Source organism: Peromyscus eremicus, chromosome 12 (genome assembly GCF_949786415.1).
Source record: "Peromyscus eremicus chromosome 12, PerEre_H2_v1, whole genome shotgun sequence".
In the NCBI taxonomy this organism is placed as follows: domain Eukaryota; kingdom Metazoa; phylum Chordata; class Mammalia; order Rodentia; family Cricetidae; genus Peromyscus; species Peromyscus eremicus.
Window position 1 is genome coordinate 76,326,593 of NC_081428.1, and position 25,930 is coordinate 76,352,522.

Below are 25,930 nucleotides of genomic sequence, written 5' to 3' on the forward strand. Positions count from 1 at the left end.
AGCTTTAAAGATAGGCATCCTATAAATAGGATAACAGTATCTCTATAAGACATAACTAACAAAAAACTGAGTGCCAGGAATAGGGTATCGCAGGCTATTTTGTAGTGGGTAGCTGTTCTAGCTTGACCTTGAAGCACCACCCCTAATGTGGTAGCAGGTAACTGTTATACCTGCCTGCATGTACCTTGAAGTACATGCCCCTGGAGCATGGCTGCTTGGGACCCTTAAGACCTGGGATGCACATATGAGGCTCTCTCTTTGCTCCCTTGTGGTTTTGGATGCTGGTGACAGACTAGGCGAAAGAACAGCGTGGAACTGTGCCTTAGCCTTCCAGGACCCTTTGTTGTTCTATATAGCGAGTTTTCTTTTTCGAACAAATTCCTTTGCCCTTTAAGAAGTCTCTGGATTGCTAGCAATATCAGGACCCATTATTTGGTACCCAACATGCCCCCAAGTGAGAATGTGTGTGAGTTATCTTTACCCACGCAGATAGCTTCCATGGATCCCGCCCACAGACTTCTTGAGTAGCCTGCATGATCTGCCCTGGCAGATCAAATCCCTGCTTTCTAACTACCTGTGTACCATTCCCTCCCTCCCAAGTTGCGCCTCTGTGTCCCGCGCTGTGGCAGATTTGCATTCGTTCCCCAATTTGAGATATTGCACGGGTACCAGTGCTTACATGCCACCTCCAGTCTGCGTTGCCACCACTGTGCAGCTGCTGAACCAGCTGCCACTGTACCTCAGGTGCCTGCCTGCCCCCAGAGCCCCAATCTCATACACACACAGCTGGTTGTGGTGGCGCACACCAGTAGGAATTGCTCAGTAGCTGTTTAAGCCCAATACAGGTCAAGGTCTTCAGAACATGCTTCAGGATCTGCTTTAGTACTTCACCTATGACACCTGCTAGTGGAACATTGTGACTATACCCAAAAACAGTCACGCGAACCGGGACACCAGCTCTCAAGGATTTCATCTAAGGTAAAATTACTCAATAATTTAACACCTTAAATTGATTAATAAATACAAAGTAATAAAATTTTTCTAGACAAATTTTGAGTATTTCTAAAAGAAAATGGCAGAAACCATCACATCTCAGGAATTTAAAAACTTTTTTGTTTGCACTATAAATGAAATTTTACAGGACATATACAATATTCCTGGGACATATACCATGTTCACTAATGGCAACTAGCACAGTGATTCACATCATATCATTGAAAAATTGGCTTAATAATAACAGCAAAAATGAGACATTAAAGGGACTGATAAAGGCTTTACAAGGTAGTAATGGAGACTTAAATAAAAGGATTCTTTCTATTGAATCTGCTAATTTGCCACAAGAAGTTCAGGCTTTAAAAACTGGCAATGAGGACTTAAATAGAAGGATTCTTCCCTTGGAATCTGGTAATTTACCACAAGGGCTTCAGGTTTTGCAGAGTACTAATGAGAATTTAAGAAAATGGATTCTTTCTTTGGAATCTGCTAACTTACCACAAGAACTTCAGTCCATTAATAATAACTGAACAAATAGATTTAATGCTATTGATAATAAATATGAATAGTTAATGGATAAAATAATAACTCTTCAGAGTAATCTTAATATCATTCAGGTAATTTATAAGGAGGAAAGATGATCACTAATTGATAGAATAAAGTCTATGGAATCATATGTTTCAGATGAACACATAAAATTGTATGATTCCATGAAATCTCTAGAATCCTTTAGAACAGAGGAGGTTCAAATGCTTCAATGGGTAGTAGTTAATCAATTTTAAGCTCTGGAAGAGTCAGTAAAGATAACAAAGAAACTAATAAGCAGAAGGGCAAGGCCATACAAGTCTTAACATCACCAGATGACTCTTATAAAACGGCTTATCCTGTCACCATCCGTAAGAAACTAGCAGATGATGAACATCCTGAGTCATACATGCAATACATTTGGTAACCTATTCACATGAGAAGTTTAAAAAACATTAAGTAAGTGGTAGTCACCTATGGATTATATTCAACATATGTAAAACAGATGTTAAATACGTGGTTTTCTACACATGGAATAAAGCCAGATGACTGGAATCAGTTTATCTCAGCTGTCTTAGAATACAGCCAGCAGTTACAATGGAAAAGCTGGTTGAGAGAAGAAGCTAAAATCCTTGAACAACAAGGTAAGACCAGAAGTTTAGAGATCTCCCAAGATCAAATTCTTTGTGAGGGCCGTTTTGCTGATATAAATGTACAAGCTACCTTTGATGAGCATACAATATCCCTATGCCATACAGCAGCTTTAAATGCTTGGAAAAAATTCCAGAACCAGGGAAACCAACTGAGCTATATATGAAGGTTTTCAAGGGCCAAAAGAACCTCTCACTGATATTTTACAGAGGTTGACCACACTGTAAACAAGATAGTATCAGACCAAGGATTAAGACAAGTATTAACTCAAACCTTGGCTTTTGATAATGCTAATAAGGAATGCAAAAGAATACTTATAACTTTAAAGGTCAGGTCAGGATCATTAGAAGAATAGATTCAATATACAAACGGTGTTGAGTCTCTTAACTATGGTAATGAGGCTTGGATAGGAAAGGTGATTTACAAAGGTGGAAGGAGGCCTCAAGGTACCAAATGTTTTAACTGTTTAACATCAGGTCATATGAGAAGAAATTGTACACAAGGTACTCCTAGAAGCAATGCTTCATCTAGAAATAACCCAAATGGGACACCCCAACCTTCTGGATTATGCAGAAGATGCAGCAAAGGCTGACACTGGACCAATGAAAATAGATTAACAATAGATATATACGAGGCAACACTTTACCAGTGGGAAACACCTCAGGGGGCCTCTTGGAGGGCCCAAAATTGAACATGGTCCAAACATTTCCAGTCACTGTGGAGGAAATTTCTCTCCAAGACAATTAAATAACCCAGTGTCTAATGTAAAGAACAATACTGCACTAGATGATATAACAGCTCTGATAGATGGATCAAAAAATTCCAAAAAACATCATAAAACAAATATTTTGGCAGACTTCCATAAATGAACAAACCAAAGTTTAGAGTATGAATTAATGGTGATGTTCTAGAAGGCCTGGTAGACACAGGTGCAGACATGACTACAATTGCACCAAAATTATGGCATCTGAATTGGCCTCTTCAAGAGGTAGATGTCCAACTTCTAGGGATTGGAGCCCTATCTCAGGTAAAAGAAAGTTCGAGATGGGATGAATGCATAGGGCCAGAAGAACACAGAGGAAGGCTGAAGCCATATGTGGCAAATGTAGCAGTGAATCTTTGGGTCCAAGATCTGTTACAACAGTGGAATACCCAGATTAAAATTCCTACAATCTCAAAAATGGAATACAGACCAATTCATGTTTCTTGGAATAATATTATAAAATTATAAAAAACAGTCACCAACCATTCAGGCTGTACATAAACAGAGTACAACTATCGTTGTACTCTCAGAAGTACCAACGGCTCTATCTTTAAAATGGCTAATGGATAAACCTTTCTGAGTTGGACAATGATCTATAACACAAGAGAAAGTACATGCTTTAGAACAGCTGGTTCAGGAGCAGTTAAATGCTCAACACATTGAAGAATCTACCAGCTCTTGGAATTCTCCTGTATTTGTTATTAAGAAGAAATCTAGAAAATGGAGACTGCTGACAGATCTGAGAGCCATTAATAAATTAATTCAGCCTATGGGCTTCCTATAGAATGGGATGCCCTTGCCCTTACTCTTTCTGTTACCCAAAGAAGGGCCTATAATAGTTATTGACTGAAAAGACTGTTTCTTTACCATACCATTACAAGAAAAGGATAGAAAAAAAATTTGCCTTCACAGCACCTAATTATAATAATTTCTAGCTAGTCAAGAAATATCAATAGAATGTCCTCCCACAGGGAATGTTAAATAGCCCTACCCTGTGCCAATATTTTGTGCAAAAACTATTGGAAATAATTTGTTAGAAATTTCCCCAATCCATAGTTTATATAGATGATATCTTATTAGCTGATCCAAAGTTAGGTACCTTAGAAAACATGTTGGAAGAAGTAAAGAAAGTTTTGCATTACTGGGGACTAGAAATTGCTTCTGAAAAGATACAACAAGGAAATTCTATCAATTACTTAGAATATAAGATATATCTCCAAAAAATTAGACCTCAAAAGGTACAACTCAGTAGAGATCGATTGCAGACTCTTAATGATTTTCAAAAAGTGTTAGGATGCATTTCCAACTTACAGACTATCATTGGAATACCTGAAGATGGACTAGTAAATTTGGCTAATACCCTAAAAGGGGACAAAGGCTTAAACAGTCCAAGAGAATTATCAGCTGAAGCTGAGAAGGAATTGGCTCTAGTATAAAAGAAAATACAAGAAGCATATGTGGATCTTGGGAATCCAGAACTTAACTGCATTCTAGTCATATTCCTTTCAAGACAATCTCCCACAGAGATTTTGATGCAGGAGGGAGATATTATATTGAAATGGATATTTCTACCACATAAACCGAGTAAGAAGTTAAAGACGTATGTAGAAAAGATCTCTGATTTGATTCTAAAAGGAAAATTAAGACTTCGTCAATTGACAGGAATGGACCCAGAAGAAACTGTAGTACCTTTAACTAATGAGGACATTTCCTCTTTATGGAAAGATAATGAATACTGGCAAAGAGCCTGAAGTAACTTTCTGGGAGAGATTGACAATTGTTATCCCAAAAGCAAGGGAATAGAATTCATAAAAAGAACTGAATGGGTCCTTCCTCACATTGTACAGCAAAAGCCAATCTTCGGAGTCTGCACATTCTATACTGATACAAATAAATCAGGCAAGGCAGGATATAAATCAGGAGACTTAAGTAAAGTAGTTCAAATCCCCTACTATTCTGTACAAAAGGCAAAACTGTATGCCATTTTTACGGTACAAATGGATTTCACAGAACCCCTCAATATAGTCACTGATTCTCAATATGCAGAGAGAATTATTTACATATTAAAACTGCTGAATTTATTCCTGATAACACAGAGTTAACTTCACCATTTATACAATTACAGGAAATCATCAGAAATAGGGAACATCCTATATATATAACACATATCAGATCCCATATGGGTCTGCAGGTTCTCTAACACAATGTAATGATGAGATTGATCAGTTATTAATAGGTTATGTGCTAGAAGCCTCAGAATTTCATAAGAAACACCACGTAAATAGCCAGGGTTTGAAGAAGTTCTCCATCACTTGGCAACAAGCTGAGGAAATTGTAAAACAATGTCCCACTTGTTCCTTTTAAAACCAAATTCCTTTGCCTGCAAGAAGCAATTCAAAAGGGATACAAAGAAATAAAATTTGGCAGAAGGATGTGTTTCATTTCACAGAATTTGGAAGATTAAAATATGTACACCATGCCATTGACACCTATTCAGGATTTCAATGGGCCACTCCTTTGAGTTCTAAAAAGGCTGATTCTTTGATTACACACCTATTAGAAGTTATGGCCATCATGGGACTACCTGTACAAATTAAGACCGACAATGCCCAGTATATGTCTCAAGTAAAATGAGACAGGTTTTTGCGTATTACAATATAAAGCATATTACAGATATATCATACAATTACACAAGCCAAGCTGTCAGAGAAAGAACTAATCGAACTTTAAAGGATATGCTAAATAAACAGAAAGAGGCAACAATGACCCCTAGAAATAGATTACATAATGCTTTATTAACTTTGAACTCTCTCAGTGCTGATGAGAAAGGGACAACAGCTGTGGAGAGACATTAGACAACAGAAAAAAAACTCCTGAGATAAACCAATCAGTTTACTTCAAAGGTATGTTGACCTTGGAATGGAAACCAGGATATGTCCTACATTGGGAAAGGGGTTTTGCTCTTGTTTCTGCAGGAGAAGAAAAGCTACGGATACTTACAAAGTTAGTAAAAATACAGTTCAAACAGGGGAAACCTCAATGAGGGAGAAATGATAGCTCATCCACCAATGTGACAACTCTACAAGTTGTAAGAAAAACTCAACAAACAAGGGTCAGGGCAGGATTCTGTTTTGTGTTTACGGAATAATAGTAATAGCCATCTTTCAGAAATCATAAGGCCTTGGATGGGAAGCATCTACAGCAGAAGGGAAGGACCTATTGGTACCAATATACACAGGGTAATATCTCACTGTCTAACATCATTATCTCTTTAACTCTAGAATAGTTGTGGTCCTGATTTCAATCAAACACTCAAGCTTGCTTTGGAATTGGAATGTGCCTCTCTTCTTATCTAAACCCAAGCATATTGCTAAAAGAAAAAAATTAAGAGCTTAATTAAAAATTAAGCTCTTCTGTCTCATATCAGAAGAGCTGCCTGGTGTGGGACAGAAGAAAACCAATAATCTAGAGACCATTGTTGTCAAGGTTCTATTTCTTTCCATGCTTGTGCTTGCTTTAGGAGAATTTTTTCTTTATCCAGAATAAATCCAAACTTTCCATTTTGATATTGATAATGTTCAAGTTTTCCACAATAAAAAATAAGTCTTTCCAATAGCAATCTCTGAAGCTTCCAGAAGGAAGATGGGGCCCCACAACAACAATTCTACCTAGTCCAGAATGATGCCATGGTACCCATGAACATTTCTCAATGATCAACTTTGGACTGAAAACTATCCAGGACAGGTCCAACATGAGATGGTCCATCATACTACACTTCTAGCCAGAATCTCAGACAACCTTATCCATTACTCTGAGACTGGCTGCAGAATCTGCAGCTAGTCATGTTGAGACCTAACTATCTGAGCTTTTTTTACAGGACCCCACAGAGATACCATTGCCCCCTAAATAGTCAGAAGCAATCCTAAGAAAATGATGCCCCCTCTCCCAAAGTTTTCATTATTCTCTGAGTTATGGATAATGGTTATAAAGTTGAGGGTGGAACAATAAAAATTGGACTCAGTATTCTCCTTAAGAAAAGAAATAGAGGAATGGATAGGTATAGGATATTAAGGTAGATTATTATGTATACTAGTAAACTAATTTAGTAAAATATCAGCCTTAGATAATTTGCACTGTTATAGATTTTTATATATTGGTACAAATGTAAACTATTTTTACATGTAAAAATTCTATTTGTCATACCATATGTATGTTCTACCTCTGTTTAGGATATTTTGTATAATGATACATATTTAGGATTGTTGTCATATTGCACTATACATTTTTACCTCTGTTAAGATATTTTATGTATTCTCACAATTTTGAGGTCATCATCCTTTTACTGTACATCTGTTCACAGACTGTTTACAGTGTTTATATGAAGCCTTAGTCCTTAGGTTATTTAGGTAGAAAAGACTTACAGATTTATAGTTACCTATGCTTCTCATTTCTATAGTTATGGTAGTTAGGCTGTCCAGATTTAGATACATAGGTCAAATGGATAGGTAATCTTCAAATACTTCATAGACCTAGAGGATATGGCATTTAAATGTTTTAATAACTTAGAATTTTGTTGATGTGAGATACAATTGCTCCTGGCAGCACCAATCTGGTCCCGAGAGAATGTTGGGCTTCTAAGACACTCCATTTGGAAGTTTGTCTTCTTCCTGGTGCAAAATGGCCTGCTGGGCAAAGAACTGCCCTTGCCTCAACTGCTGACAGTATGAATGCTGTCTTTTCTGGACAAGTAGGACACAAGGAAAAGCGACTACTTAGTCTTGCCAAGACAGGGTAAGATGGTCTTTCAAAATTCCCCTGCTTCTGACAATGGTCTGTCAGATATTCTAGGTCTGTAACCAAATTAGATGCCCCAGAGGTACTGAGAAACTTTAGGTGACTGTCCAGGCTGCTAGCTGTCTCTGTCCATTCTCGCAAGATTTTTTTTTTAAAATTGCTTTAGTGTGTTTCCCATTTTCTAAGGTATTATAGTCCTTCTCAGGTTTTGATGGGGTTGAAGACTGATGGTTACAGTTACAACCTTCTCATATCTTAGCTAGAACATATTGAGTACTAAATTCAGATTCATCAGGATAGGAAAGCTTTTGGAATAATCTCTGTAACAAGCCGTTGACCTATGTTTTGGACATCTCTGGATTTTAGTATGTGTCTCTTGTTTGATGTTGTTCTTGTTGTTCTTGGTTTTAGTTCCATTTTGTTTAGGTCATTACCCTTAATTTCTCTTGGATAATACTTGATAATCATTCCTATTGTATATCGTTTTGTGTTAGGTTAGAACTTTCTTATTTAAACAAAAGGGGGAAATGTAGTGGGTAGCTCTTCTAGCTATAACCTTGAAGCACCACCCTTAATGTGGTAGCAGGTAACTGTTAAACCTGCCTATGACCTTGAAGTACATGCCCCTGGGGCGTGGCTGCTCAGGACCTTTAAGACCTGGGATGCACATATGCGGCTCTCTCTTCGCTCCTTCATAGTTTTGGATGCTGGAGACAGACCAGGCAAAAGAACAGCACAGGACTGTGCCTCAGCCTTCTAGGACCCTGCAATTTGCAATAATTCCTCTGTTCTCTACAGTGAGTTTTCTTTTTCTAATAAATTCCTTTGCCCTTTAAAAAGACTCTGTGGATTGCTAGAAATATCCAGACCTATTGTTCTATTTGCCACTGTCCTTGGCTATGGCCCAGAACTCAAAAGTAAGACCCTGCTGCTGAATACACCACTTACTTGAGTTATAGACGAAATGAAGCTAGTATTAATCTGGAAGCTTCACTCCTACTGGCTAGATGTCATAGTTTTGGAGGGTGCTGTGCAAGCTTCTGGAAAAGAACAATAATCAGTTTTATCCAACTATAAACCCTGAAAACTTTAACAGGCTGACAAAATATGCCTACTGACGTGAAAGTAACATAAATGTTATAGGTGTAAATAAATACTTTCTGATTAGATTTAAGCCTGGCTCACCAAATTGAATCCCATATCTACCACCTAAAGTGGTGCCAAGAACCTTTGACAAGAGGTATATAGGTCTTAGGGGACAATCTACAATTACTGAATTCCTAAAGACTTATCCACAGTGCACCAGTCAACCCTCATTAGAGAAGCTTTGTTTTATAGAAGATGGGGATTAACACAGTGACCGACAGCTAGCTAAATATAGAAAATAAGAGCCTTCAGAGTGCTCAGCCTTAAATTGGAAATCTTTACCATACTCCTTCCCACCAAGGCCCAAGGATCATTGATGAAGAAAGTGCAGCCTGTAAGAGCCAGAGGCAGTGAATGATTTTTGGAACACAGTCCAACATTGGAGTTGTGTGACAGGAATTCTAAGTGCCTATGAGAAAACTTCAAAAAAACAAGACAAAAGTCTTATGACCTCAGTTTCTCCAAAATCACAGAATTGTTCTTGCAATTTTTTTTGTATTCCTTCCAAGTATAGCAGATACAAGTGAGATTACTTCAGATTATTGATTTCAACTGGTTATTGTTATTTGTTTATATGCCTCTATGGAAAATCATTTGTATAGCTTTGTCCTAGTGATTGTATACTTTACTCAGGTGATTCTTCTTAAGCCTCAGAGTATAAATTGTCTGATGCTCAGAATAAAATTTGACTTGCATGAAAATTTAGTCCATATCATTTATCACTTCATTCTCTCTGTCCCAAAGCCTCCAGATCGGTAAACAAATGACTACCATGAAACAGTTTTCCAGACAACAAGACAACTGCACATATGAACTCACAGCAGTTCTGGCAGCGTGCACAAGACCTATGAAGCTCAAGCTAGATAGAATCCCAGTAAAGAGGGGAAGATATTCCATAAGTACTACCAACAGCTGAGGAGCTACTGGGAACTGATAGTTGGCAGGAAAAGGAGCATTATTTTTTTCTAAGAGCATTGTCCCAGGGAAGATGGAGTATGCTCCTGTGTGCAGCCACACACCCAAGAGTATATAGGCAACACTAATTGGGTCACATAGGTCTGTTTTTAAAAAATGAGGAAAAAAAGGTAAATAGTGTGATAATTTTTTTTGTCAATTTGATACAAGCCAGAGTCATCTGGAAATAATCTCAAATAAAAAAATGTCTCCATCAAACTGGCCTATAGGAAAGCTTGTAGAACATTTTCTTGATTAAGGATTGATATGGGAAAGCCCAGCCAATGGTGTGGGTGGTCCCATCCTGGGCAGGTAGGCTTGAGTGGTATAAGAATGCAGGCTGAGCAAGCCAGTAAGCAGCATTCCTCAACAGTCTCTGCTTCAGTTCCTGCCTTGAGTTCCTGCCCTGTCTGACTTTCCTTCACGAAAGACTGTAAGATGTAAGCTGAAATTAACCCTTTTATCCTCAAGGGCTTTTGGTCACGGTCTTTATCCTAGCAACAGAAAACAAATGAGGACCAGCAGGTGTGGAATTGGGAATGATCTGAGAGGAGTTAGGGAAGGGGAAGAAAACACAATTCATTAAATTCTCAAAAGAAATTTTTAAAAAGACAATATAATTTAAAATTAAGTGAAAACTAAAATAGACAGATATTTATCAAAGAAAGATAAAAATGAACAACAAACATAAAAAAAGATCAACATCATTTTGAAATCTGACCAAAGCTACAATGAAATACCATTTCATACTTATTAAGACAGTTTTTATTTTAAAAAATAAAAAAAGTAAGACAGGAAGGACAATTAGAGGGGGTAGAATGTTTTAGTGAGTATATGGAGACATGTAAATTTAATTTTTTAACTTTTTTTTATCCCCTTTCCTTTGGATGTCTGTGTGAGGCTGTTAGATGCCCTGGAGCTAGAGTAACAGACAGAAGTGAGCTGCAGTGTGGGTGCAGGGAATTGAACCTGGGTCCTCTGAAAAAACAGTCAGTGTTTTTAATCCTTGAGTCTTCTCTCCAGCAACTCCCACCCCACCTTTTCCTTTGCAGATAAATTCTCCCTATATAGGTCAGGATGCGTTCAGATGCCCTGACCTTCATGTATCTAGTGCTTGGATTGCAGGTGTGTACCCTGATAGCAGGTGAAAAACTCAAATGGCTGTACACTGTTGGCAGAAATTTAAAATTGTATAGCTAAATTGTAAAACACTGTAGTTTTAAAATGTAAATACAGTAATATATAGCTCACCAAATATACTTAGAAATGTATCTATAAGAAAAAAAATGGTCTACAGAAAAGCTTTTACCTAAGAGTGTATATATATATGGCTTCTAGTTTTTGACTACTGTGAATAATGCTGCCATACAAACATTTATGTGGAAGAGTTTCTTTCTTTTTAATGTATGGATGTTTCCCCTGTGTGGTGTTTGTGAACCATGTGCTTCAGAGCCAGAAGAGGGAGACATATCTTATGGAACTGGAGTTACAGATTGTTGTTAACCATCATGTGGGTACTGGGAATGGAACACTGGTCCTCTGCAAGAGCAACAAATGCTCTTAACCACTGAGAGAACCACCTACTTTTGAATTTACTTTTACTTTCACTGGCCCGTGCGTGTGCGCGCGTGCGTGCGTGTGTGTGTGTGTGTGTGTGTGTGTGTGTGTGTGTGTGTGTGTTACAAACTCTACATTAGAAACCATATTGTGAAAGCCTACTGCATTGGTAATTGCCTATAATCCCAGCACTTGAGAAGTTGAGACAGAAAATTGTGGAATTCAAGGTCATCCTTGGCTACACAGTGAGTTCATGGACAGCCTTGGCTACAGGGGATCCTGTTACACACACACACACACACACACACACACACACACACACAAGACACAACAACAACAAAAAAAATTAAACCAAACTACTACTACTGAAAGAAATCATAGGTTAAATGTGTCTCTAAGGCAAGTATATTTATTAACATATAATTATATGTATGTAGAAACACACACCTATATACAACACATGCAAAGAATTAGCATACTAATAATTAGTATGGTATAATTCCCTTTCTATATTGGTAAGATTCATAAACTACAAAGTCTTATGATCACAATAAACAAATCTAGAAAATACTAATGATTCAAACTTCACGTACCCAAGGCACCAGTAGCGCTGTCCTCAAATCCAAGACCAAAACTTAAAAGTTCATTTTCCTACACAGTTCAACCAAGTATCACAGGGTGAGGTCAGTCTCTTGATGCCCTAATAACTCGGGACTTTACATTACATTTCTTATTTTGTCCTGTGTGCAGTCAGAGCCTCATGCATGCAAAGGAAATAATATTATTTAGTCTCACCATCTACAATTACACATGGACTACAAAAAATATACACAGATACCATATTTACCACAACTGAGTAACTGATGTTATTTTTCTGAGTTTTGAGGTTTATACGTGGTTTTCCAACAACCCTCCACAAATATATTCTCATTTCTCAGGTCATGGCAAGGTCATAAAGCATAGATAATGCTAAACACAAGCATCAGCTTATCAGACTTTCAAAGCTTTGCATTTTCTTCTCTTCACTCAACAAGTACAACAGGTACCAATGAAGGACAGAGGATGGCTTTCAAGACACACTGTTATTACTTCAGTGTCGTGGTGACTCACAGCTCATTTTCTCTTTGCACTAGGAGTGTGCTCAGTATCGGCCAGGGGAAGCTTTAGCAGGATGGTACTAGTCACCACCTTATTTGTATGCCTTTCTTTAAAGCAAAACTAAAATATAAAACAAAACTGTATCTAATCTAGAACTGTCTTTGATAATTTTATTTAAAATTTCCAGAGCGAAGTACAAACAATCTATAAATACAATGAATTATTCTCTCACTCTAGACCCCCAACAGGATTTTTAAACATTTATGATATTTTCAGATAGAATACTATTCCACTGAAGATAATCAGAACCAATACAGAAGCTCTCCCTATGTATTCTCACTGCAGTTAGAAGGTACCACCAGAACAAGGGGATTGTTCAGTTCACACTGTTCAATGAGCAGCATGTATACTTTGAATTTATAATCCGTTGCTTGGAGGGCTATTCAAAAGCATCAGAAAAATAACATTTAAAAATTGTGCCCAATGCCCTAACATAAACTCCTCAGTTATGAGGTTTCTATAGCCATTTGAAAAAACAAAACAAAAAACCCAGATAAACCAGAAAGGGCCTAAATATGAAGACATGCTTTCCATGGCTCCTCTGAGCAAAGTACTTTGGATCATGGGTATAGCCTTTGCTGCTAAGACTACCTACAGAGCAGCCCTCAGCCACAGGAGACTACTTAAAATAGTTACTGGGTTGGTGAGATGGCTTAGCAGGCAAAGTCCGAGCTCAATCCCCATGACCACCGCGATGGTAAGAGAGCACGTACGGACTCCCACAAATTGTCCTCTGACTTCCACACACATGCACTAGCATGCACATGCCCACACAGAGAAACACATTCACACACTAAACAAATAATGGAATAAAAATTTAAATTCAAGTTTCTTAGTTACACTAGCCACATTTCTAATACACAATAATTACTGCATTGGACAGTGAAGACACACAATATGCATATCAACACAGGACATCCTATTAGCATCACGAACACACACTGCTTCAAATAGCAGTCTCTCAAAGTCACAGAATGTCAAATTGCCATCACATACTCAGTTTTTTGAGAATTGATACTGTAATGGTAATTTTAGGTATAGTAACCACATGTCATTGCTTTTCTAGAACCATACAAATATTTCTTCAATTTGTATTACTTTCTATAACATGGGCCTATGAAAGTAAAAGTAAATGCAACAATTTCAGGTAGGGCAGGGCCTGGCAGTAGCCCGACAGATATACCATGTTTTTTAATCTATTCATCAGCCCATGAACATTTTTAGTAAGACTTTGTATATAAATGAGACAAAATCCTTTGTTATATATACTATATTGGGATTCTTGCTGTCAACTTGACTACATGTGGAATTAACTAAAACCCAAGCAGCTGGGTATACCTTTGAGGGACTGTTTTCTAGAGCTGGCCCTGGTGATGTAAGTGTGGTCGACCTGGATCTGAGGACCTGAAAGCAGAACTGGCCCCACTCCTTGCTGCAGGCTGCACTGGGTGAGCTAGCTGAGGTGGTGTGGAGAGCTTGCCTTGGTAGTGACCATGAGGGAAAGGCTGGTGGACTGACTAACCCAGCTACCACCCAGGCCCAAACCAGGGCTGATTTGGCCCACTCCAATATCCACCAAATCTATGAACTGTTGGAGCATGTGAAGGGGACAAACCTACAGATACAAAATGGCAGGATCTACAAGACACAGGACAACAAGATATTGAAGAAGAACCTCAGTGAGAGCCCATTGGAGGTAGTGTAGCAGAAACCAGAGGCGCTGAGGCAATGAATATTTCCAAGTAAAGATGAATGAACTAAAGGGTAAACTGTGAATCAGCATGCCACAATGCAGCTTCTCCTAGTTTTGTTTTGTTGTTTATTTGGTTTAGATTGGTTTTTCATTTTTCTTTTAAATTTGGTTTTGATTAGGGGGGTTGCAAGGACAGAGGATGGATGTGAGGGGACAGGGAGATAAGTGGGATCGGAATGTGAAACCCACAAAGAATCAATAAAAGTTAAAAAAAAATGGCCATGAATTACAATGAGGATACACACTGTCATATGTGGTCATTACACTTGCAGTGGCTCATCTTCATTGTCAACAGGAGTGGATTTGGAGTACATAAGGCATATGATTCTGAGTATGTCTACAGGGGTGTTTTCAGAGAGATTTAACTAAAGAATAAAGATCCTTCTTGAATATGAAAAAAATCATTTGAAATCTAAAGATCTTCCTTTAATCTGGGCTATGCCTTCTGCCGGCATCCTATATAAAGACCATGGAAGAAGGGAGCTTTGCTCTTTGCCTGCTTGCCCTCACTTTCCCTGGCAAGCTCATTCCTTCAATGACATTAGATCCTACTCCTTCAGAATTCCAGCATATACTGAAGACCAGATGAGACATGAGCCCCATGGACTACTGGATTATTGGACTTTCCATTGGAAGACAGCCACTGTTTGAATAGCTGGACCACAGCCTGTAAGCTGCTCTAATAAATCCCACATTCATTCTATCAGTTCTGTTCCTCTAGAGAACACTGAGCAATACAAATATGTACCAAATTTTGATGCAAGAAAAAAAATTATAGAAAGCAGCCTCTGTATATAGTGAACAATCCATAGAGTTCTTCTAAGCAGAGCTTCCTTTCTTGGGAACTCTGTTGTACTACCCCTTTCCTGTGTCTGTTTGCTACTCACCATGCTCCAGGTGAATCTTCATGCCCCACTGTGTGCCCTTGTTGGCTCCTGGCACCGTCTCCGCTAAGAAGGGAATAAACCCTCTGCACTACTACTCGGACCCCAACTCCAGACCATGGGCCTGCTCTTTGGCTTTCCACAATGTCCAGAAGAGAATCCCTCAGGGGAGCACCAACTGCAAGATGTTGCTCTGCCTTGTCATGGCCGTGGGTCCAGCCTGTACCAGTGGTGGACAGGCCACTACATGTAATCTGTCCAAGACATGCAAAAGGAGTAGTTTAAGTTTGGCTTATAGTGTCACGCTGTCAAAAAATAGTGGCATCATCAGGTAACTGCCCAAGTACTGGCAGTGCACTAAAGAAACATAAACATAAAGACAAACATGTAGATCTGGCATCTATCCTGCTGAAGAGTGGAGGTGGGTAAGGGATACACAGCAAAGTTTTTTCTACTAACAGTACCAAGTAGACAGTCCTACTATTAATTACTTCATGGGGACAGTTTCCCTTTTTGGTTTATCCAGAAAGAATGAATACAGTTTAATTCAAATGAGTCATTTTATTAAGTGCTTGAATATGTGATCTGCTAATTTGCATACTTATGTATTCTCACAACAACTATACAATAGTATCAAAGATCATAAGCCAATGATACTTTTGAAATACTTGTTATCTTTTAGACTCTGTTCTTTACATACTAATATTTATTCTCACAATGACCCTAACTATTCTCATAAAATTGAGGCACAGAGAAATGGCCTAATGTGACCTAGCATAAAGCTTCTAAGGCAGGATGTGAAACAAAGCACACGCTTCCATAATCCTATTTTATTTTTCTTTAGTGTCAGTGGTAACTGATTGCAAACATGTGCACAGGAACCTTTGGAGGACTGAAGAGGGGATCGGATCTCTTGCAGCTATAGTCAACTTAGAATGTTATAGAACTTGGGCACTCTGGAATAGCAGCAAAGACACTCTTTTTATGAAGCAGGGTTTCTCTGTGTAACCCTGGCTGTCCTAGAACTCGCTCTGTAGACCAGGCTAGCCTCAAACTCAGAGATCCACCTGCCTCTGCCTTCCAATTAACCTGCTGGGACTAAAGGCGTGAGCCACCACCACCTGGCAGCAAGAACACTCTTAATCCTGAGCCCTCTCTCCAGCCCCCTCAAAATCTGTATTCTTCACCAGTATGCTACATAGTTACTGTTATCTAACAAAATGTACTTAATAGGTTTACATAACATGAACTGTTTAAAGTATACTTTTACAAATTTAATTTTTATTTTTTAATTTAATATCCCCCACCCCCATGTGTGTGTGCTTGCATGTATTACCTGGCATGTATGTGGAGGTCATAGGGCAGCTTTAGTGTCTTCCTCAAATTATACCTTCTAGATACTTCTTTTGATAGCCAATGGAAGATGTTTCTTATATGGTTCAAAGCAGGGTGAAGGTTTGCCAGTTTCTGATTTTTCCCTCCTCCTATCTTTTAATGTCAGTATTCTGCTCTATAGTTATTCTGCTAATCCAGAGATTTGAGGCCAGTGTACTGGGAACAGATGCCCAGAGTGGAGAGTCTTCCTGGATACATATCCTGCCCACTAATAGTGAATTACTATGAAATTCCAAATTAATTTTGGAATAGCTCAGTCTCCACCCCATGCTCCATTAAATCAATCTCTATAACATAACTTCCAACATAATTATAAAGCTTTATCTCAAGGGATATAGACACTAGGAAATTAGAAAATATAAGACTTATAACTCTTAATTTCAAGATGAAAATAGACAAAATACTTTCTAAGTCCTGAATGTGCTAACCATAGCCCCATGAAGCTGAAAACTTTCATGTTGCAATAAACTGAAATAAAGATTAAAGCTATGTAATAGAAAAATGAAAAATTATAATGAGACCATGACTAAATGCTCCTTGAGTTTTTATATCTTTTGGCATCATAATGATAACAACACACTCTAGCATATACAGACAGAAGATGAATATTCTCACATTCAAATCCAGATACCAACATTATTACAAGTGTAAGAATCATCAGTCAATGAGAATTTACCTGACTTCTGGATGAACTACTTGTTATGTCTTCAATTCTAAACATCTGAGCCAAAGTTATATTTCTTCTTGGGTGAGATGTGTCCTGACAGTATACTTCATGTATTGATTCTTTTGCAATAGCCTTCTGACAAAAATAAGTATTCAGAATAATAGAGCAAGTTCCGTTTGGGATAAGAAGTTTCTGCCTGAAAAAGAAAAAGAAATTTATCAGTTTATTTGCAACTTGGGCTCTCCTTATATTTTTGTGAAACAAGGAATGCTGCAGTTAAAGTCAAGACAGTACACTAAATTACAGCACTCCTAATGATGGGTGGCTAAGACCACTCATGCCAGGGCATGGAGTAGCAGCTGCTCATGATATTAGATACATAAGACCACATTAGTCTAGAAAGAGAAAGCCATCCCTAACAATCTGACAGCAAGGACCATACCAGTCAGCAGGAAGAAAGGCCTATAACAACTAGGTGTGACTCAAGGATAGAACCTTACTTTCCCAGTCCAAGTCTTCTTTTCTTTTCTTTCTTTTTTTTTTTTAAGAGTAGTGAGAACAAAGCACTTCTCATTTTTATTCTTAAAGCAAGCAAAACATGAGGTGACTTTTACAGTTAAATGAAGCAAATACAAGTGCACTGAGGGACCTCACCTGGTGGTATGTCTTATCATTTGTGGTCATGCGATAAGAGGCAAGACTATCCCTCTTAGGCCTTTTCCTTTTCCATAGAGAGAATGTGCACCTGGCACGCTATTCCCTTCAAGTCCTTGCTTTCAAGTGCATTCACTTACAGTTTATACAACTCCTTCTAGAAGGCCACCTTGTGAAAAGAACATTCTGCACACTGTCCATACTTCCCAGTGCACGTCTTATGCTAGTTATGGAAGGTCACTTAAGTCCCTAGGCTTCAGCCCTCTCAGAAAGACCCATGTTCTCTCAGGAAGAAATACAGCTAAGAATGAGAAGACTATGAGAATCAAAGAAGCACTCAAACAATGAATTGGATATTATTTATAAACAAAATCCTTATGTTTTAAGCAGATCTAATCTTTCAACGAATATAATATTAAATGGCGAAGGAACTTGGACCCTTGATACCAGCTAGTCATAATCATCAACATTATTGGTGCTGAAAGAGACAAACAAGATAAAATATACCAGATTCTGAGGTTCTCCATGCTCTAATGTGATATATCACTTTAATGCAGTCTTTAAATCAAGATGTGCTGTTAATAAGAAAAACTTAAAAGCTCGATTTTTGGAAGAACTTGATACATGTTACCTTATTCCTCTCATTAAACAACACTGATAGGTGGGGAGAAGGCAGAATACCAACTAACGGGGAAAGGAGGGAGGGACAGGGGGAGGGAGGGAGAGGAGGAAGGACAGATGGGGGACATTGAGAGAGATATTGAGCGAGAGAGAGCCTTAGGACCCAAGAAATAATGCAATAGCAAGGGTAGCAACTTTCTTAACCATTGAGTCATCTCTCCAGGCCCTAATTTCTCAGCTCATAAAGTTTAGGACCCCTTGCCTAGGGAATGGTGCTATCTACAGTGGCCTGGAATTTCCCAAATCCATTCATTACAATTCCCCATAGACACACCCATAGGCCAACCCAAAGTAGATAATTCTTCATTGAGACTCTCTTGCCAGGATTGTACATTATACCAAGTTGACAAATCATGCTAACTATCACTGGCCCCAACAAGAGCCAACTTTCTCTAAACAAAGGCCCAAAGAAAAGGCTAGCTCAGCAAGACAGATAATCTTAGGATAATAACTTGTACGGAAATCTCCTTGAACTATAAAAAGGAAACTCTTTCAACTTAATGCTGAGAAGGTAATCAAGAAATTTTCTCTTTCTACATTTTTATTAAATACAGAAGTCCTAGTGAGGAAAGAATACGCACACCCACCAGAAAAGCAGCAGTCAAGTATGACTTCCCCACACACATTTTGAGACAGGTTTCATGCTGTGCAAGCTGACTTCAAACTCTATATGGTTGAAGACGATGTTGGATTTGTGATCTTTTTGCCTCTGTTTTTGGTATACAATGTCATGGCCAATGATGGCAACACACACACACACACACACACACACACACACACATTCAAGCACAGAAATAAATGAATAAATAAATAATTGCCGAAGAACCTGAAGATAACTCCTAAATCTAGTGAGTTCAGTTAAGGTTTTAGAATGGAAGAAATAAAAATCAAGTACAAATAAACACTTTCAATAAACACATGGTCATCAAAATTATAACTACAGTAATAAGCTGAACATGTTGATACATGCCTAAAATTCTAGTACTCATTAAGCTGAAACAGGGGGAACCACAAGACTTAGGGCAGCACAAATTATACAGAAAGATTCTGAGAAAAAAAGAAAAGAAGGAAGAAAGGAAGGAAGGAAGGAAGGAAGGCAGGAAGGCAAGCAGGCAGAAGGAATGAAGGAAGGGAGAAAAAATATTTCAAGTTAACATGTTATAATTTACCACTGAGGCTACAAAATACTGATAAAAATCTTTGTAAATAGAGGGACATATTTACTATGGACTGAAAAACTGAGTTCTCCCATACTAAGGAACCTCAACCTAAGAATAGAAATTATAACAATTCCCACTGAAATCCCAACATTTTAAGTTTTTTTTTGCAAATATATATGTACGCATGTGCGCATGGTTACCCTAAAATTTATTTGAAAGCAGACTATGGCAGCACACAATTGTACTCACACTACTTGGGAAGCTGAGGAAGGAGGATTATAAGTCCTAGGCCAGCTCACATTAAACAGAGAAGACACTGTCTCAAAAACCCAAACAAAAGTGAAATACAACCAAATAAAATAAAGTAAGCCAGGTATAGTGGTTTGCAACTGCAATCCTGGGACTCAAGAAGCTGAAGTAAAAAGTCTCAAGTTCCAGAAGAGCCTGGGCTACATAGTGAGATTGGGAGGGTGGGTGAAGGGAGGGAGGAAAAGAAGACAGAAAAAGAAAGAAAACAATACAAAATTCAGAAAAATTTATACATAAAGACAAAGGAACTAGAATATTTTGAAAACAAATGTAGTGGAGAGGACCATCTCTGCACACAGGTGGAGATACATTATTAATGAAATGTGTGTATGTACAGATGTATCAGTGAAGCTCATTAATTTGTAAATTAATATTCATTGATTTGTGCAATCATACTAAAATATAAAAAGCATAAGTAAAAAAAACTCAGACCATTTGATCTAACTCATCCTCTTTTTATGAAAAGCTGTGATGTGGCTTTGAGTAGACAGTGGAAGCACTCCTACCAGCAAGCCTGCAGCCACTGCCCTCGCCTAGGACCCAGAAGCTAACAGAAATCAAAAATGGAACACCTACCCTAAAAAGACAGGGCCAGATATTAACACGAAGAAACACTTTAAACTCCATAACCCCTGATTTCTAGACCTCAGCACAAAAACACAAACATAAAGAGTCAAAACAGCACCCCCCCACACACACTAGAACCTAGTAACCCTATCTTGTAGTCCTTAAAAAATGCAATATAGGTGATGCACAAGACAAGGACTTCAGAATAGCAATTATGTCTTCAAGGACCTTAAAGAGGATACAAATAAATCCTCTAGTGAAGACTGTGAAATCACAAACAGTTGAACGAAATAATGAAAACAGTTCAAGACATGAAAGTAAAAATAGAATCACTAAAGAAAACCAAAACTCAAACAGACTGTAAATGAAAAATTTAGGATGTCAAACAAAAATGCAGAGGTAAGTCTCACCAACAGATTACAAGAAGAGCAAATCTCTGGTGTTGAAGACAATTCTAGACATTGATGCACCATCTACAAAGGGCACCCAAGTTCATAAAAGAAATATGACTATAGCTAAAATCACTTACTGACCTTCAGAAAGTGATAGTGGGTGAGTTTAATACAACTCTCTCACCAACAGACAGGTCACTAGCCAAAAAGAAGCAGAGAAATGCTGGAGTTAAATAATATTATAAACCAAATGGACCTAGCAGATATATACAGACTATTTCACCCCAAAACAAAACAATATGCTTTCTTGTGGTGATATTTTATTTGTGCTGAAATATGGTGATATTTTATCTGTATGTTAATAAATAAAGTTTGCCTGGAGATCAGGAAATAGCAAGCCATTTTAAATAAACACAAAAGTCAGGCCGTGGTAATACACGCCCTTAATCCGATCACTTGGCAGACAGGTCTCTGTGTGTTCAAGGCCATACTAGAACAGAGTCAAGCATGGTGACACATGCCTTTAATCCCAGTACCAACCATAGAGACCTGGAGGTGTATACAGACAGGCAGTGACAAGGAAGTGAGGTATCTGGGCTAAGAGCCAATGAGAGGGCAGAACAACAAGGCAATAAAGGCGTGGGCAGACAGGAAGTAGCACACTTTGGAAGCTGTGGTATGGTGAGGTAAGGTTAGCTGTTGGCTATTCCTACTTCCCTGATCTCTAAGGCTTTCACCCCTATATTTGGCTCTGTGTTTTTTATTTAATAAGACCGCTTAGAAATTCATCTACACTTTCTTTTTAGCAGCTCACAGAACTTTCTCCAAAACTGACCACTGATGTTGGATGTCTTTCTGTATGCTGTGAATATGTGTTGCTCTCATTGGTTAATAAATAAAGCTGTTTTGGCCTATGACAAGAAAGCGTAAGAGCCAGGTGGGAAATCCAAGCAGAGAGACAGGAAGAAGAAAGGAGTCAGGGGCAGACGCCATCCAGCCACCCAAGAGCAAGATGCTAGCAGACCAGTAATGCCACGGTCATGTGGCAAAATATAGATAATAGAAATGCGTTAATTTAAGTTGTAAGACCTAGCCAGTAGTAATCCTGAGCCAACGGCCAAACATCTATAATTAATATAAGCCTCTGAGTGATTATTTTATAAGCAGCTGAGGCACCAGACAGGATGCAGAAAAGCCTCTGGCTACAAACCACATATTAGGAAACAAAGCATGTCTTAACAGACGTAAGAAAACTGAAGTTTGGAATGCCCTGCATCTGACCACCATAGATTAAAATTAGATATCAACAGAAAGTAAATTGATCAAGACAGAAATCAAGAAGAAAATAAAAACCTTTTAAATAATTGAATAAAAATGAAAACACAACATATCCAAACCTATGGGACACTTTGATCAATGGAATCGAATTGAGGCTCCAACGTAAGTCCCCTTGGTTTTTGACAAAGAAGCCAAAAAATACACACTGGTAAAAAGTCAGCATCTTCAACAAATGGTGCTGATCAAATTGGATAGTTTTAAAAAGAAGAATGAATATAGATCCACATTTATCACCCTGCACAAAACTCAAGTTCAAATGGATCAAGGGGCTCAGCATAAGAGCAGCTACACTGACGGGAAAGAAGGGAAAGTAGGGGGTAATTTGAACTCACTGGCACTGGAGAAGACCTCCTGAACAGGACACCATTAGCATAGGCACTAAGACCAATCAATAAATGGGACCTCATGAAGCTGAAAAGCTTCTGTATGTCAAAAGACACAATTATACAGACAAGTGGCGGGCTACAGAATGGAAAGATATCTTTGCCAATTATACATCTGACAGAGGGTTAGTATCTAAAATATATATGTAAAACTAACATAAAATACCTGAACATCAAGAAATAACTGAATTTAAAACTGGGGTACAGAACTAAACAGGCAGTTTTCAAAAGATGACTGTTCAACATTCTTAGTTATCAGGGAAACAGAAAGTAAAACTACTGTGAGATTTCGTATTACTACAGTCAGAATGGCCAAGACCAATAAAACAAATGACAGCATGTGCTGGCAAGATTCTGGAGAAAGGGGAACACTTATTCATTGCTGGTAGGAATTTGAACTGTTACGGCCACTGTGGAAATCAGTGTGGCTGTTCCTCAAAAAGATGAAAATACACCTACCTGAAAACCCAGGTACATCAATGATTGGGCATATGCCTAAAGGACTCTACATCTTACTCCAGAGACACTTGCTCATCCAAATTCACTGCTGATCTACTGGTAATTGCAGGAAACTGAAATAGCCTAGCTGTCAATCAGTGGATGAATGGACAATGAAATGTGGTACATTTACACTGTGGAATATTATTCTGCTGTTAAAAAATGAAATTTGCAGGTAAATGGATGGAACTAGAAAAAAAAATCATCCTGAGTGAGGTAAGCCAGACACTTTTATGTGGATGTTAGCTTTTAAGCCTTTGATATGTGTGCTACAAAATGTACAAACACAGAGATTAGGTACCTAGTTAGGAACTACATAGGAGGAGAGGATTCCACAAGGAAGGGGAAATAGAATATACTGTTGAGGAGAGACAGGGAAAAGACTAGAGTGGGAGGATTAAATGGGGAGGGGGATGGAAGAGAGAGATAAGGTAGAGAAAACCAAATATTATTGTTCTGCTAAAGGAACATAGTATTAAAATGACCCCTAATAACATCTCACTCAGGCATCATTAGAGAAACTTATTTTTGCAGTAGGTGGAAACTAACACAGAGACCCACAAGTGGACGATGTGCAGAGAAAGAGAGACTTTGGAGCACTCGGTGCCCTCCGCTCAGGGCTCAGGAATCTATGCAGAAGAGGAGGTAGAAAGACTATAAGAGCTAGACTCCACGGAAAGTGTCTTCAGACACAAAGCGAGTTACACACATGAGCTCATAGACTGTGGAAGCACGCACAGTATATTGCATGGAGACAAAAAAACAGATGGATCCTGCTTCGTAAAAAAAAAAAAAAAAAAAAAAGCAAATAAAACTTCAAATATAGTATTCTGCCTTTTATCTACCTTTTGACTAGGGAACTGAAAACACTTACATTCAGAGTTATTCCTGAAAGGTGTATTAATTCCTGTCATTTTGTTGATTTTGCAGTATTTGGTGTATTTCTCTCATTTGTTTACTTGTTTACTTAATTACTGTGGTGCTTATTCTTTCCCATAGCATCATGAATGTATTTATCTTTCTCTTTAGTCCAAAGGATTATTTAGGTGTCTTCTGTGGAGCTAGCTTAGTGCTCATGGATTCCTTTATCCTTTTTTTTTTTTTTTTCCAAGAAAGAGTTTTCTTTCTCTTTCATTTACAATAAATAGTTTTGCTAGGTATAATCATCTGTGTTGGGAGTTAACTTGAAATACATCATTCCGAGCCTTTTTGGCTTAAATTCCTGGTTTGTAAAGTTTCTTTTGACAAATTTGCTCTTATTCTGACAGGACTACCTTTATATAGAGAATTGAGGTTTATGGTTATTGATACCTAGACTTAAAGTTGGCTTTATTACTTATGAAATTCATATATTTCTGATTTAAAATAGTATATCAAGGATTCTTCCATTTCTATCATTTACAAAGTGTTTCATTTTAATTTTCAGTTATAGGAAAAACACTATTTGGAAAATGGACTAAAATCATTTGTTTATTTGTAAAGAAGGATTATTTATACATGGGTTACATGAAACCAGGTCCTCTGCAAGAACAACCATTGTTCTTAACTACTGAGCCATCTTTCCATCTCTCCAGCCCCTTTTTGGTAGATTTTTAACTAGGTGTCTTTAATTACTCAGTTGAGCATAGGAATGAATATTCTATCATGACATAAACTGCTGCTATATGCTAGAAGTTCAGGAATTAGTTGTAGAGACAGACACTGGAATATGTCAGGGTGAAGAATATTGTTAAAAGCATAGAAATTTTCCCACAATAACTAGAAGGGTGACATTTATTCCAAAGCCATTGTTTTTGAGATATTGGTAAATCATCAGCATCCAAGGCTCCTACTAATAGGCAACATTGTTCCAGGGACTTAATGAGCATAAAGTCCAGTTCAGTCTCTATGTATAGGCTTGTGGTCCATCTGTAGTACCAGTTGCTTTACACTTTGTTGACCCATGGTGTATGCTTCTCTGGACTCTGAGTCTCCACTAATGCTCACTCAAAGATTGTAATTTATTTTTAATAAGTCTTAAGAGAAATTCATAGTGACTTTAAATCATAGCCTGAGCTAGCAAAAAGAAATAGCTAGCTAGCTAGATGTTTTGGAAAGGAGATGTTGGCATTTTCATAAAACAAAACTAAATTTGGGGAACTACTTTTATGACACAATAGTAAACAGGGACAAAAATAAAAACCAAGATGGTACAAGATTTAAGTATAAACTATAGCATTTGAATAGTGCATTCAAATCAAATGAAACAAACAATATATTTCTCTAATACATGAAATGTCCTAAATAAACTTTTACTTGAGAAATTCAGAACAAAAGATCCACTTTGTCCAAGCTGCATGGCAATAAAAGAACCTTGTGAAGACAATGACCCCTAGGGTCGAAGATGAGGTAAACAAATTGGTAAAGTAAGTCCAAAACCAGAAGGCAAACACAAACTTAGTCTAGCTAAAACAAACAAACAACTCAGTTAATCTGAAAAAGGTGCAAGCCTAGCTAAAAGACAATGTTTAAAAATGTTCTTGGGTTAAACCATGCTTTATAGAGGAAACAATTCCTCTCATATGGCACATCTTAATTGGAAAGAAATTAGGGCAACAAGAACTTCATGAAGTCTCAACAGGACACAAAACCATCTACTGCCCATGACAATCACTACAATAAGTAGAGTCTGATACACATGTAATTACTTAACATTTAAGAAGGAAGAT

The 25,930-nt window shown here is 37.9% G+C and overlaps 1 protein-coding gene across 1 annotated transcript in view; it reads right to left on the minus strand.

Annotated features, from left to right (window-relative positions):
- Positions 1-25,930, minus strand: part of Spidr (scaffold protein involved in DNA repair) — a 300,139-nt gene that overhangs the window by 85,623 nt on the left and 188,586 nt on the right. The window contains exons 9-10 of the mRNA XM_059276854.1: positions 17,250-17,436; positions 15,182-15,432 (exon numbers count right to left, since the gene is read on the minus strand). Of these exons, the coding sequence (XP_059132837.1) occupies positions 15,182-15,432; positions 17,250-17,436 (438 nt within the window). The remainder of the gene's footprint in view (positions 1-15,181; positions 15,433-17,249; positions 17,437-25,930) is intronic.